This window comes from Chiloscyllium plagiosum, unplaced genomic scaffold, assembly GCF_037043375.1.
Source record: "Chiloscyllium plagiosum isolate Xiang-an unplaced genomic scaffold, Cpla_swu_hap1 HiC_scaffold_1, whole genome shotgun sequence".
NCBI classification, from domain to species: domain Eukaryota; kingdom Metazoa; phylum Chordata; class Chondrichthyes; order Orectolobiformes; family Hemiscylliidae; genus Chiloscyllium; species Chiloscyllium plagiosum.
Genome location: NW_028270139.1, coordinates 88,466,529 through 88,482,254, shown reverse-complemented (window position 1 = coordinate 88,482,254; position 15,726 = coordinate 88,466,529). Strand labels below are relative to the sequence as shown.

General features: G+C 40.6%; 1 protein-coding gene across 1 annotated transcript in view; it reads left to right on the top strand.

The window, feature by feature from the left end:
* The window catches only part of ipo11 (importin 11), a 471,218-nt gene extending 462,637 nt beyond the window's left edge, over positions 1–8,581 (top strand). Inside the window, exon 30 of the mRNA XM_043689427.2 lies at positions 7,601–8,581. Coding sequence (XP_043545362.2) covers positions 7,601–7,765 — 165 coding nt within the window. The 3' untranslated portion in view covers positions 7,766–8,581. The remainder of the gene's footprint in view (positions 1–7,600) is intronic.
* The last annotated feature ends 7,145 nt before the right edge of the window (positions 8,582–15,726 follow it).

The window sequence follows — 15,726 nt, the reverse complement described above, 5'->3', positions numbered from 1 at the left end:
ATTGTTACCCAACCAGAACAGAATTTAACTGTTTATCAGTGAAGGCAAGTATGCATGATAGTGCCAGTCAGATATGGCCAAAGTCTGCTGTAATACCCCACATGGTCATATGTACTGCTGGCTTTTGTACTCGAGGTTCTACTTACAGGCTCTAAAATCTTTTGCCTGCTAAAGGTAACAACATCTCAATCTCGCACAAGAAAAGTGTCCAAAATTTAATTACATTCAATTTTAATTCTATATTTGACAACAATCCATATAAATATGTATTGAATGCTTACTTTACTTATCAAATACTGTACTACTATATTGCTTCAAACACTATAAAACTGCATTACAACTAACCTCAACTTATAGTTTTAGTGCTAAGGTTTTTTATGATCAATTGTGTACACGGTGCATGCAGAAACCCATCTTGCTATCCAGTATAATTTCAACATCTATACAAACCTACCTGACCTGAAGTGCACACATTCTTCTTGTAAGATTGCCTCTTACTTATTCCTGAAGATTTAAGAACATATTGACAGATTGGAAGCTTACAAGCTTCAAATGTGCATAGAAGACTATAGAATCATAACAAGTAGAAATAGGCCACTTGGGTTTGAGAGGAGAAAGTGAGGTCTGCAGATGCTGGAGATCAGAGTCAAGAGTGTGGTACTGGAGAAGCACAGCAGGGCAAGCAGCATCCAAGGAGCAGGAGAATCGACGTTTCAGGCATAGGCCCATCCGGAATTACTGATGAAGGGTTTATGCCCGAAATGTCGATTCTCCTGCTCCTTGGATGCTGCCTGACCTGCTGTGCTTTTCCAGCATTACACTCTCGACACTTGGGCTTTCAAGCTTACTCTGCCATTCAACAAGTTTGTCAGTGGTATTTGATATTGATTCCATTCGCCTGTCCAATCTCTAGATCTCATGATTCTCTTGATTTCTAAAAATCTATTTTTGTCTTTCTTAAATATATTCAATGATGGAGCATCCACAGCTCTCTGGGACAAAAAATTCTCGAGATTTATTTACTCCTTACCTTGATCTAAAATGGCCAACCTTTATTCTGGATTTATGAACTCTTAGTTCTAGACTCTCCAGCCAAAGGAACCATTTTCCCAGCATCTATCCTGACATTTACCTCGTGATGTTTTTAAATCAGCCCTCCGGATGAGTTGAGCATCACTGGTAAAGCTAGCATCTGATGTCCACATTGTTAGAAAGGGAGTTGCAAGGTTTTGACCTAGTGGTAATAAAGGAATACCAATATATTTCCAAGTCAAGATGGGGTGTGATTTGGAGGGGAACCTGTACATCTGTTCTTGTGCTAACTGACAGAGGCTGTACGTACATTTGAGCACACAGATAAGGAGTAGGTAGTTCAGCCCCCCAAGCCTGCTCTACCATTCAATAAGACCATGGCTAATCTGATTGTGACCCCTCATCCATTTTCCCTTCTACCCCTGATAGCATAACCCCTTTGCTTAACAACTACCAATCTACCTGAGCCTTCAAAAGGTTCAAGAACTCTGGTTCCACCACCCATTTTTAATTCGCCTGTGGGACTGGACATCATTGGATGCGATAGCATTTATTGCTCATTACTAGATTCCCTGGCGAAGGTGGTTGTGAACCTTGTTGAACTGCTGCAGCCAGTAGATCCACAATGCCATTAAGTAGGGCATTCCAGGACTTTGAAACCGTGACAATGAAGGAACAGTGAGATATTTCCAAATCAGGGTGTTGAGTGGCTGAATTGCTTATTCCTGCTCCTAGTTCTTGTGTTGACTGTGGGAATAGTGGAGCTTGATTTCCAGAGCACTACTCCACTGAGTTTTAACAATATTAGCCTAGGAGCCTAACTTTGTGCAGTAGCCTCCATGTGTGGTGTCTTATTGAACACATTTTAAAAATTGAATCCATTAATCCACTTGTTCCCTTTTACCTACCTGCTACAACCTCAAAAAGCTGTGATTTGTATATTACACTCCCTGTAACTGAGCTTTTGATATATGAATACATATTCTCATTCCCAGCCTCCAACTTTCCAAAAGCTATTGTCTCAAACATCAGCGTTTTATTGGCCATGCATTGAGCAGTTGGTTTTCTTTGCTGGGAGGATCTGCACATATCAATTTATGTTTGTTCGAGCCACTTGAAGATCTAGATGCCAGGTTAATTTTTATAAGCCAAGTTTTGATCACTTAATGTAGATCATTATGTAAGAAGTTATAATAACAAAGCAATCCTGCCAAATCAGGCAGCCCATTCTTTTTTTAGCCCAAAGCCATTCTCAGCTTCATCCTGGACATTAGTATACTTGAAGATCTATTTTCTCACCTTTTTGGATCTGGAAGACAAGATAAATCTTTTTTTTCTCCAGACATTGCATATGATTTTCAACCATTGAGTTAAGAAATAGACTGAAAATATCTTTGCTATTCACAACTGAGTTTTCAATCATTAATTTTTAGCTTAACCTGATGATAAATAAGTTGCCATTTTAGACAACATTTTACATTTTTGGCTGTATTATTGAAAGCTGTTTAAAGCTGTCTGCGTACAGTTATATCCTTGTTTATGCTGTTTGTACAGAATTTGGACATTGAGAAGATAGTTTTCTCATTTCTGCGAGATTAAATTCCTTATCTGATCAGATGCTGCAGCTCACACGCAACTGTTAAGATCTTGCACAATATCAGTTTTATTCCATGTTGAAAATGTTATTGTTCCATTTTACAATATTATGCTATCAATCTGTCTAAAATCAACCAATTCTTTGTCACCTATTAACAGGCAGAACATTTTTTTCACTCTTAACCCTTTAAAATAACTTTTTTGGATACTGTTCAGCATAAGCCAAAAATGAAAAATCTTGTCTAAAATGGCAATTTTTTATCATCAAATTCCGTTCAAAATTAATGAATGAAAACTCAAGTGTGAATAGTAAGTCCTCTGATACCTTTCTAAGTGCCAACTCATATATCGAACCATAATGAGTTTATTGTCAGTAAAGCTTACCACAGCCCAAACCTACAATTTGAAGAGAAGCAGAGAAGGTCTGCTAGTTTGAGACAATCTCATCCTTCAACCAACATCACCAAAACACATGTAACTGCTCATTTATCTCCTGTGTTGTTCAAGAAATCTTGTGACTTGCAGTGTATGAATTAGTGTGCATGCAATTACTTTGAATGCATTTTTATAGAAGCAGAGAACACAGAAGAAGACTATTTAATCCATCATGTCTGTGCCAGCTCTTTAGAAAGAACTAACCATTCTGTTCCAATCATGCAGATTTTTCCTTTTCGATGATCTAATTCCTTCCGAATGATAAATTTAAATTTTCTTTCATCACCCTTTATGACAATGCATTCTAGATCATAACAACCTGCTGTTCAATTCTCCTAGTCTGCCTGTTCTGGTTGGTTCTTCTGGTGATAACAGTCAATCTGAGGTTGCTGGCTATCAGCCTCCTTATCAGGGAATCAGTTTATTCCTAACTACTGCATCAAAAGCACTCATAATTTTAAAAACCTCTATTTAATACCATCTTAACCTTTTTCTGCTTTCAGAAAAACAATTCCAACTTTTCTTATCTCCACATAGTTGAAATACGGGTAGTTCTTCTATAACGCAATTATTGAGTTCTTGTGCAACCTCGTGTTATAAAGAAAATTGTGCTATAGAAACAGCACTTATTGTTGGTGATATAAATGTGTTTCAGCCAACACACATTCTAAAAGTTCCCTCTTTAGAAATAGTGTCCCCAATTCATCATGTTAATGAAATGTGCATTATAGCAGAATAACCTGTGAAGTTATTTAGCATGAATCAATTTGAGAGTTCCTGATGATCTGATAATAGTTGAAGAAATATTATGATATACAAATATGATCACATTTATATATTTCTAACAGATTGGTGTATGATTGCTCAAGATGAAATATCCTTCCTGCTTGAAAGTACTGTTTTCTTTTATTCACTGTGAAAAGATTCTTTACAGTTGTAGAATGGGGGAGTATTTTCCTTGGTCAGGGTTGTGGAGACGGTTAAGACCTAAAGATCCAGTTTCTTTCTTTCTTTGTAAATGGAATATATGTTAAAAGAATAGAAATTGATTTATAATGACATGGACAAATGAGATGTGTGAAAAGTAATGGAAGTAGAAAAGAAATTGAGAATATTTGGTTGTAATGAAAGGAACGTCTGAGCAAGGAACAAGAGGAGTCCATTCAGCCCCTCAAGTCTGCCCCACCATTCAGTAAGATCATGATTGGTCTGATTTTAACTTAAACTCTACATATCCCAAGAACCTTTCATCCCCATGGTATTCAAAAATCTGTTTCTGTGCCTTAAAAGGATTTAAAGACTGTACATCCACTGCCATTTGAGGAAGGGAATTCCAAAGACTGTCAACCCTCATCTCTGTTTGAAATGGGTGTTCCCTTATTTTTAAACTATGACTCCTAATTCTAGATTCAATCACAAGAGGAAACATCCTTTCAATGTCCACCCAGTCAAGTCCCCTCAGGATCTTGTATGTTCAATTAGGTCACCACTGATTCTCTAAACACCATAGGATAGGAGGCCCAACCAGTCTAGCTTTTCCTTCAGGCAGTCCACTCATTTGTGGTATTAGTCTCAAAACAAAAGCAGAAGTTGTCAGAGAAACTCAGCAGAAATGCCAGCATCTGTGGGAAGAGAGCAGAACTGTTAGTTTAGTAAACTTTCTCTGAACTGCTTTCAATGCATTTAACATCCTTCTGTAACTATGGTGATCTGTATTGTACACATTATACCAGATGCAGTCTCACCACCTTTACCAAATGTTTAATTTTTGCAAATACTGTTTTTATATTTTGCATTAGAATTCTTTTCTTCTGTGTGACTATGTAGAGGCAAAATTGGCAGTTAGGTTTTTGCCTTTCCTATATTAGTTGGACCACACCTAGAATATTGTGAACAGTTGTTTCGTGCTCTTCTCAAAGGAAAGATATCTTGACATTGGAGACAATCCAGAGAAGGTTCACTAGGTTGATTCTGGATATGGAGGAATTTCCTTATGAGGTGAGTTTGAGTAGCTTTGGCCTGAATTCATTTGGAGTTTAGGAGAATGAAGGGTGAAGCCTATAAGATTGACTGGGGACTTGGTAGTGTTGATGTGGAGCAATTCCTTCCCCTTGTGGAAGAGTTTAGGACCAGAGAGCATAATCCCAGAGTCAGTGGTCACCATTTGAGACTGAGATGAGGAGGAATTTCTTCTCACAGTAGTTAGAAAATCAATGCAATTCTTTGCCTTAGAGAGTCGTTCAAGGCTAATTTATTAAATATATTCAAGGCTAAGCTTTTTAATCAGTAAAGGAATCAAGAGATATAGGGAAATGGTAATGAAAATGTTGAAGATCTGGTCAGCCATCATGTTATTGACTGGCAGAGCAAAGTCCATGGGCCAGATAGCCTAATTCTCATGGTTGCTTTATGGTTTTGTAGATATAATGGAAGGAACATTCTAGTACACTGTCCTGAGATTGTTGTCTTGTTCTTGTTCTTATGTTATTCCTGCCTGCTGTTGGTGGTTCAAATCAGGTTATTTCCAGCTAGATGCTGTGGGCTTCATGGTGAGGAGTCACAAGTTGATGACCCCTGAGTCATGGGGAGGGCGGAGAAGGAGCTTTTGAAACTTCCAATTAGTGCCATTATTTGGAGTTCATATTTACTATCACGATGTGCCTCAAGGTTACTTGTATCAGATGAATGACTAGTACCTTAATTTCACACTGCATAAACTTGTCATTGTTACATAATCAAAGTCAGGGACTACTAATTAAATTGTTTCTTGCTTCCTATTCTTAATCGTAATTCTACTTTGTAATAGGGAGCAAGAGGTCATTTGTAGAGTTGCATCAATTTCACCCTCTTTGTGGGATGTGTTTTCAGGAAGGTTGTACAGAACAAATGTATTTGTGTGTTTCTTTATGGTAGTCAGTGCTTTCTATAAATATTCTTAACTTTAGTAATTAAGATGCTATCTTTACCAAGTTTATAAAATAAATTGGAGAATTTCTAGATGTGTTATTAAATCCAATTGGAGTAGAATAAGTTGCATCCTAAATATACTTCACTAAGCAACAGTCTGTTGAGTTTTCCATAACTGTAACGGTATTGCATTTTTAAGCAGGTATTCTGGACTACTTTGGGATTAAAGGATATGATATGGTAGCCAGTTCAGAAATCTAGCTCCAAGCTAGGCATGACTAAGAGCTGAAATATTCTAGGCTATAGAACTTCAGGAAAATTGAAAAAGAGGATGAGTAATAGTGTTGATAAAAGATATAACTACAGCAGTAGAAGAAAGTGATTTCAGTGAAGCTGTGGGAGCACAATAGATATTATTTGAAAGTCTTGTAGGAGTTGTTTACATAATTCCTCATGGAAGTAATATAGGGGAACTACGTGTATGTTGAAGTATAGACAAATAAAATAACAATGTGTGCTTGTTAAAGACTGCAGGCAAGATTACATGAACTCTGGGTAGAAAAAGCATCATTAGCTTTTAATATCTAATCTTCATCTTCATGTATTCTTGGCTAGGGAGGCAAGATAGCTATGTTGCTGTCATGCAAAGTGGTGAATGAAGTACATGAAAACTATGCAAAGTAAATTTGTTTCTAATTTGCATCTTTTTTGAAAAGTGTCAATCCTTGAGTCATCACTTTTTTTTTAATATCGCCTCACTGAAGTCGGTAATGGATCTGAATTGGCATTTGGTTCACAAATACCAACTTGAAGTTTCATAAATTTTTAAATACATTCACGCACCCATTAATTTGCGTAAATTACAATAAAGTATGTCTTCAATTTCTTTAATTGATTCTGAGTGAAGAAATCATGATTTTAAAAAGAATCAGTGACTCTGTTGTATTGATTGATATGCTTCCAGGTCCAAACCAGTTTTCTACTTGGAAGACATTCAACACAAACCACTGCAGTAATTGCATTTTAAGACAGAAAAGAAGTTTTATAGAAACCTAGCAGATCCTCTGGAAATTTATGGGGAAATTGAGGTACATTGCTTAAGCATATTGGCTGGTTGGTGGGCCAAGCAAGTAGGTACAATGTTAGGTTGATCTCCCCAGTAATCATGTTATGTACCTTTTACTGTGTGTTGAATAATCTTACTTAACAAAATCTGAGGACCAGCTTTAATGCATCTTATTGAATAGATCCCGACAAAAATATTTCTTGTAACTTAATAAAGCAACATTGGTATGAAATTTACAAATTAACCCATTGATCTTTCACCAACCATAACAGCTTGAAAAAAGCTTGCAAATAAAGTTCACTTGATGGTCAAACGAGCAGCATGGAAATCAGTTCATCTTTTAATAACGTGCAGGTGGTACCTCTACAAAGGAATTTTTGTTTACAATATGCGACTTGCAATATGCGACACTTCAATATGCGACTTGCAATACTCTGCAAGCAACCTGGGAACATCATTGTTAAGTGAATTGACAAGTAGCAAATGCAGCAGCTGTATTATATGCTACAAAGAAAGAATGTGTTGCCAGTGCTAATCATTATGGTTTTCATCTAATTCCTGCAGCTTGCATTGAAGGACCCAGTACACAGTGTGTCGCTGCAGCAATTTGTCTACGAGAAGCTAAAGGCACAGCAAGAGTTACTCGGAGAGCAAGGATTCCAGAGTCTAATAGAATCTGTGGACACAGAAGTTATCAGACAACTGCAAGGGTTTTTACAAAAATTGTGAAAATAAATTTCCTCTAGTTGAAGAAATGGAATTATATTCTTACAGCAAATGCACCAGAGCTTCCAACATCAGAGTGGCAGTAGCCCTCATACACAATCTGATGTAGTATCCTGATGAAAAAAATCAAGTTAACATTATTTTGAACTGTGCTAAAAAGAACCAATGTAGTTTGAGACAACTGTTGCTGGGGGTTTAAAAACTATGAGCTTCTTGTAGCTTTATTGTTCATTGTATTTGAATACACGAGAATGTGTTTTTTTTGTATTATTTGAAAGATTACAGAAAATTACAGGGTGTGACTACAGAAAGCAGTTTGTGTGATATCAAGAACACAGTAATTGGATGAAAATTGAGCTTTTGGAAAGAAAAGGTTTTTACTGTGTCCAGTACATTTTAGCTACAGCTGCAAAGCCTGCAGCTCATTTCTTATATTATGTTAACCAGCTCACAGATAATTTGTGTTTAATGCACATATATAAACATTGAGAATTGTCTAGATTAAAGTTTGCCTAAGTCTGGGATATATGTTGCCTTACTGTATTTTATTGACCTTACCTCAACTAAAAACCTACCTTTCAGCATTTTGAGTTCTTTTTAAACAATTATCAACTGATAAATTAGTCCTTGCAGAACCCAAGTATATCTTTTCAATATAAATTTCAATCTTTCTTGGTTCAGATCCACAATGTTCCTAATGGTTTTTATGTTGATAAGTAGCATAGACCTTGAGCATTGACCAACATTTAGTTTTCAATCTAATTACAAAATGCTTTAAGAATGATACCAGTGAAAACATTAAAGTCTTTATTTAGCAAATGCTGTTGAAATGGGTTTTTGTTCAGCATGAGATCCTAAAACTACTGTTTGACCTTGTGTATCAAGGCACAGCATAGATATTTAATGAAGAGTGAAAGGCGTGAAAAGTTTTGCATACAAAATAGAACTTTTGAACCAGCACACATTCAGTGCACCTAATTTAAGTTTATTTCATTTTGCCAGTGTGACAAGATGAGCAGAACTTTGTAACAAATATCTTAGAATAGCATAGTCACTGCAAGCACCTGACAAATTGAGAGACTGAGAATCCATCAGTGTTTAATTGCTTAATTAGAATAAGTCCTTAATTGAAATCTGTAGATGCTAAAGTTTTAGGTTCCTGTATTTCATTACATGTGTGACTGCAGAAGTCTCTAGCTGCTGCAGACAATAGTAAGTGGTGCAAACTGACAGGAATAAATGACAGAAATGGAACAATTAAGTAAGGAGTAATCAGGATGAAACTTAGTTCAGAAAAGTTAACCAGCAGCAAAAAGAGTAGAGCAGAGCTGACTATATGTACATGGGAACCAAGATTGGCAGATAGCTGTAATCAATTGGAGACTTTTTGGGGGCTTTTTTATCCTCTGGATTAGAGGTGCCTTTAACCAAAGTCATTAGCCATCAAGGACTCTGTATGTCTCCAGTCTAAAAATAACCCCTTTGCAATCCAACTGCTGCACTGATAACAGATTCAACAATCAGAATAATTGATGAATGAGGGTTGGAAGGCCAGAACATGGGTAAGCAGCAACTTTAGAAAATAGAATAATACAGCACAGTGCAGGCCCTTCGGCCACAAAGTTGTGCCAAGCATTTATCTTAATCTAAGATGAACCTAACTGAAACACACCTCAATTTACTGCTGTCCATGTGCTGTCCAGTAGTCGCTTAAATATCCCTAATGACTCTGACTCTATGACGACAGCTGGCAGTGCATTCCACGCACCCACCACTCTGCATAAAGAACCTACCTCTGACATCTCCCCTAAGCCTTCCTCCAATCACCTTAAAATTATGATCCCTCGTGACAGCCATTTCAACCCTGGGGAAAAAGTCTCTAGCTATCTATTCTATCTATGCCACTCATTACCTTGTACCTCTATCAAGTCACCTCTCTTCCTTCTCCTCTCCAGTGTGAAAAGCCCTAGCTCACTCAACTTCTCTTCATAAGGCAAGCCCTCCAATTCATGCAGCATCCTGGTAAATCTTCTCTGCATCCTCTGTAAAGTATCTACATCTTTCCTATAATGAGGCGACCAGAACTGGACATAATATTCCAAGTGTGGTCTAATCAATGTTTTATAGAGCTGCAGCAAAACCTCGTGCCTCTTAAACTCAATCCTCCTGTTAATAAAAGCCAAAACACCATACGCCTTCTTAACAACCTTATCAACGTCGATGGCAACTTAGAAGGATCTGTGTACATGGACCCCAAGATCCCGCTGTTCCTCCACACTGACAAGAATCCTGTCTTTAACCCTATATTCAATATTCAAATTCGACCAACCAAAATGAAACACTTCGCATTTATCCAGGTTGAACGCCATCTACCACTTATCAGCCCAGCTCTGCATCCTGTCAATGTCTTGTTGTAGTCTGCCACAGCCGCCGACACTATCTAGAACACCACTGACCTTGAGCAAACTTACTAACCTACCCTTCCACTTCTTCATCCAAGTTATTTACAAATGGCAGGGCCCAAAGACAGATCCCTGCGGGACACCACTGGTCACTGACCACCAGGCAGAATACTTTCCATCCACTACCACTCGCTGTCTTCTTCCGGCAGCCAAATTTCCCTGTATCCCATGTCTCCTAATTTTCTGAATGAGCCTACCATGGGGAACCTTATCAAATGCCTTACTGAAATCCATATACACAACATCCACTGCTCAACCTTTATCAACTTGCCTCGTTACATCCTCAAAGAACTTAATAAGGCTTGTGAGGCATTATCTGCCTGTTACGAAGCCATGCTGACTATCTTTAATCAAACTATGTTTTCCAGATAGTCATAAATTCTATCTCTCAGAATCCTTTCCAGTACCTTGCGTTACCACAGACGTAAGACTAACTGGCCTGTAATTCCCAGGGATTTCCCTATTCTCTGTCTTGAACAGAGGAACAACATTTGCCTCCTTCCAATCATCCGGTACTACTCCTGTGGAATCTCATTCCTCACTTCCCGTAGTAACCTTGGATATATCTGGTCTGGTCCTGGGGAATTATCTATCTTGATGCTTCCCAGAGTTTCCAGCACATCCACCTCCTTAATATCAATCTGTTCAACCCTATTAACCTGGTCCACAGTATTCGTACTATCATTAAAGTCTCTTTCTCCAGTGAATACTAAGTAAAAAATCTCATGTAGGGCCTCCCATACCTCTTTAGGCACAAATCCCCTCCAGTATCCCTGATTGGCCCTACCCTCTCACTGATCATTTTCTTACTCCCTATGTACATGTAGAATGCCTTTGGGCTTTCCCTAATTCTCCCCACCAACATTTTTTCATGCCCCCTCCTAGCTCTTCTTAGTCCATTTTTGAGTTCTTTCCTAGCTCCCCTGTAATCCTCTAAAGCTGTGCTATATCCTTGCTTCATCAACCTTAAGTAAATTTCTTTCTTCCTTTCGACAAGAAGTTCCTCTGCTCTTATCCTCTGAAGCTCCCTCACCTTACCATTCTTTGCCTGTCTCAGTGGGACAAAGTTATCCAACATTCGGAACAAGTACTCCTCAAACATTTCCTGTAGAACAATTATTCCCAATTCATACTCCACAGCTCTTGTCTAATAGTAGTATAATTTCCCCTCCCCCAGTTAAATACCTTTCCATACTGTGTGTTCCTATTCCTGTCCATGGCTATAGTAAAGGTGAGGCAGTTGTGGTCACTGTCACCAAAATGATCTCTCACCAAGAGATCTGACACCTGGCCTGGCCCGTTGGACAGAGGTGAGGCGGGGAGGTGTGGGTGCAGGTTTTGCAATTCTTCCGGTGGCAGGGGAAGGTGCCGGGAGGGGAGGCTGGGTTGGTAGGGTGTGTGGACCTGACAAGAGAGTCATGGAGGGAATGGTCTTTACAGAATGCAGATAGGGGTGGGGAGGGAAATATATCACTGGTGGTGGGGTCATTTTGTAGGTGGCGGAAATGGTGGAGGATGTTGCAATGTATCCGGAGGTTAGTGGGGCGGAAGGTGAGGACCAGGAGGAATCTGTCTTGTTGCGGTTGGAGGGGTGGGTTTCGAGGGCGGAAATGCAGGAATTGGATGAGATCCACTGGAGGGCATCACTTGGGAGGGAAAATTGCAGTCTTTGAAGAAGCAGGCCATCTGGTATATTCTGTGGTGGAATTGGTCCACTGGGGAGCAGATGTGGCGGAGGCGGAAGAATTGCAACTAAGGGATAGCGTTTTTACAGGGAGGAGGTGTAGTCCAGGTAGCTATGGGAGTCGTGGGTTTGTAGAAGATGTCTGAGTTGAGTCGGTCATCATTGGTGGAAATGGGGAGGGAGTTGTCAGAGATATTCCAGGTGAACTTAAGGTTGGGGTGGAACGTGTTAGTGAAGTTGATGAACTGTTCAACCTCCTCGCAGGAGCACGAGGCAGTGTCGATACAGTTATCAATGTAGCAGAGAAAAAGGTGGGGAACGGTGCCGGTGTAGCTGCGGAGGATGGACTGTTCCACATACCTGACGAAGAGACAGGCACAGCTGGGAACCATGCAGGTGCCCATGGCTACCCCTTTAGTCTGGAGGAAGTGGGAGGATTCAATGGAGAAATTATTGAAGGTGATGACCAGTTCGGCCAAACCAGCTCAGTGGAAGAGTACTAGTGGGGACAAAGGGAGAGGAAGAAATGGAGGGCTTGGAGTCCTTCATCATAGCAGATAGGAGTGTGTCGGGATTGGATGTCCATGGTGAAGATGAGGGGAAACAAAAGTCATGGAGGAGACAGAGGTCATGGGTGGTGTCCCGAACGTAGTTGGGGGGGTTTCTCGACAGGGAGGAAAGGTCAGTGTCAAGGTATGTGGAGAGGAGTTCGGTGGGGTGCCCCCTTGACGTTAACCTCACCTCCCACCATCTCTCAGACCGCACACAACCTCATTACCTCAAGGGATCTCCCACACAGCTTCCAACCTCATAGTCTGGGAACCCTCCACTGCCCGGTTCTACTTCCTACCCAAGATTCACAAGCCTGACTACCCAAAACAACCCATCATCTTGGCCTGCTCCTGCCACACCAAACACATCTCCACATATCTCAATACTGTCATATCCCCCCGGTCCAGGCACTCCCCACCTACATTTGGAGCATCACCCACACCCTTCACCTCCTCCATGACATTCATTTCTCTGGCCTCCATCTTCACCAAGGACACATCCAGTCCCTATCTACCTCTATCTGCCATAACCAGGGCCTTCAAGCCCTCTGTGTCTTCCTCTCTTGTCAACCCCACCAGTACCCTTCCACTGACATTCGCATTCGCTTGGCTGAACTGGTCCCTGACCGTCAATAATTTCGCCTTTGAATCCCCCCACTGCCTCCAGACCAAAGGGGTAACCATGGTCACCTGCATGGGACCCGCCTGTGCCTGCCTCTTCGTTGGGTACGTGGAACCATCCATCCTCCGCAGCTACACCGGCACCATTCTCCACCTTTTCCTCTGCTAGGATGTTGCCAGAGTTGGAGGATTTGAGTTATAGGGAGAGGCTGAACAGGCTGGGGCTGTTTTCCCTGGAGCGTCGGAGGCTGACAGGTGACCTTATAGAGGTTTACAAAATTATGAGGGACATGGATAGGATAAATAGACAAAGTCTTTTCCCTGGGGTCGGGGAGTCCAGAACTAGAGGGCAGAGGTTGAGGGTGAGAGGGGAAAGATATAAAAGAGACCTAAGAGGCAACTTTTTCACTCAGAGGGTAGTATGTATTTGGAATGAGCTGCCAGAGGATGTGGTAGAGGCTGGTACAATTGCAACATTTAAGAGGGATTTGGATGGGTATATGAACAGGAAGGGTTTGGAGGAATATGGGCTGGGTGCTGGCAGGTGGGGCGAGATTGGGATATCTGGTCGGCATGGACAGGTTGGACCGAAGTGTCTGTTTCCATGCTGTCCATCTCTATGACTGTATCAGCACCACCTTGTGCTCCCATGAGAAGATTGAACAGTTCATCAACTTCACTAACACATTCCACCCTGACCTTAAGTTCACCTGGACTATCTGAGACCTCCCTCTCCTTCCTGAACCTCTCCATCTCCAACAACGGTGACTGACTCAACATTGACATCTTCTACAAACCCACCGATTCCCACAGCTACCTGAACTACACCTCCTCCCACCCTGCCTCCTGGAAAAACGCTATTCCTTATTCCAATTCCTCCACCACATCTGCTCCCAAGAGGACCACTTCCATCACAGAACATACCAGATGGCTGCCTCCTTCAAAGACCGCAATTTTCCCTTCCACGTGGTCGATGATGCCCTTCAGCGCATCTCATCCAATTCTCACACCTCTGCCCTCGAACCCCATCCCTCCAACCACAACAAGACAAAATGCTCCTGGTCCTCACCCTCCACCCCACTAACCTCTGGATACGTCACATCATCCTCCACCATTTCCGTCACCTACAAACAGACTCCAAAACAATCCAAGGAAGTGGCTCAGACCCTAGTTGTTTTAAGCAAGTGTAATGGGGATATTCCAGAAGGGGTACAGTGGGTCAAACCACTCACTTTGAAACAAAACAGAATTTATTTACAAGGTGACCAAATGAAGCACAAACAAAAGAGAACAGAATACCGAATAACTTAATCTATCTAAAAACCCAACAGAATGCCTCAACCTAATGATGCTGTTCCAAATATTTGCAACAATTCCCATAAACACCTCTTGGCCCAAAAGGTAAAACCAAATACAGGGTCTTCCAGGGGAGATGTCAGAGAGGAGGAGGATCAGCATGGACCATCTTCTTTAGATCTAGCAGCTTTTACAACTGCCTCACTGCTTTCAGCGAACAGCCGGACCAAACCAAACCAGAGAAAAGCTGAGCTGGGAGAACTGGTCACTCCCCTTTCATTGTACAAGTGTTTTTTTTTTAAACTGTAAAGGCTGTATCTGTTAGCTATAATTAAATTGGCCCTAAAACCCATGGAAATCCAGACTTTTTGGAACCTGTGTCTTTTCCAATCTCTCTGAAAAAATTCCAAGGACACCATAACCTTGTTAAAGGAGCATCATCATCACAAACCCACCTCCACCACTTCCTCTGGCAACTCATTCCATACAAGCATCATCCTTTCGTGAAAAGTTGTCAGCTATTTACTGGTTTAAGGAATGGGGCAATCCTTCCCAAGCCTTGGCCTCACTTCAGTCCATGTGGTGTACGTACACCCAAAGTGATGTAAGAGGAGGATGTTTCAGGAATTTAGCCCAGCAATAGTGCAAGAAATGTGATGTAGTTCCAAATAAGAATGGTGTAAGACTTGGAGGAAACTTTGCAGATGATAGCGTTCCGTTGTGTCTTCTGCTATGGTCTTTCTTGTTGTTAGACTTTACAGATCTGGAAGGTGACGTGCAATGAGCCTCAGTAAATTATTGCAAAGATTTTGTTGATGATAATCACTGCTGTCATTGCGTGCTTGTGGTGAAGGGAGTGAAGGTTTGAAGGTATTAGATGAAGGACCAATCCAACAAGCTGTTTTGTTCAGAATGGTAGTGAGCCTGTGTTGTGAGGAAGATGTAAAGCAGCTTTAGGAGGATTTGGACAGGTTTAATGATTGAGCTAGAACATGGCAGATGGAATATAATGTGGAGAAATGTGAGGTTATCCATTTTGGTAGGACAAACAGATATGCAGAATATTTCTTAAATGGTACAACGTTGTAAAGTGCAGATGTACAAAGGGACATAGATGCCCTTATCAGTAAATTATTGAAGATTAGCATGATGAAGGAGCAAGGTGTTAGGAAGGCAAGGCTGTTTCTTATTAGATGTTGTCTTGGGTAAGTTGCAGTTTCAAGTTGTTATGAATACTAAAGATAGAAAAGAGATTTCCAGTATTAAGGTATTGGGAGAGAGATGGTCTGATAGATTGTGTAAATGAATAACTTGGATTCAGAACTGACCACTCAGATCCATGGATGGACA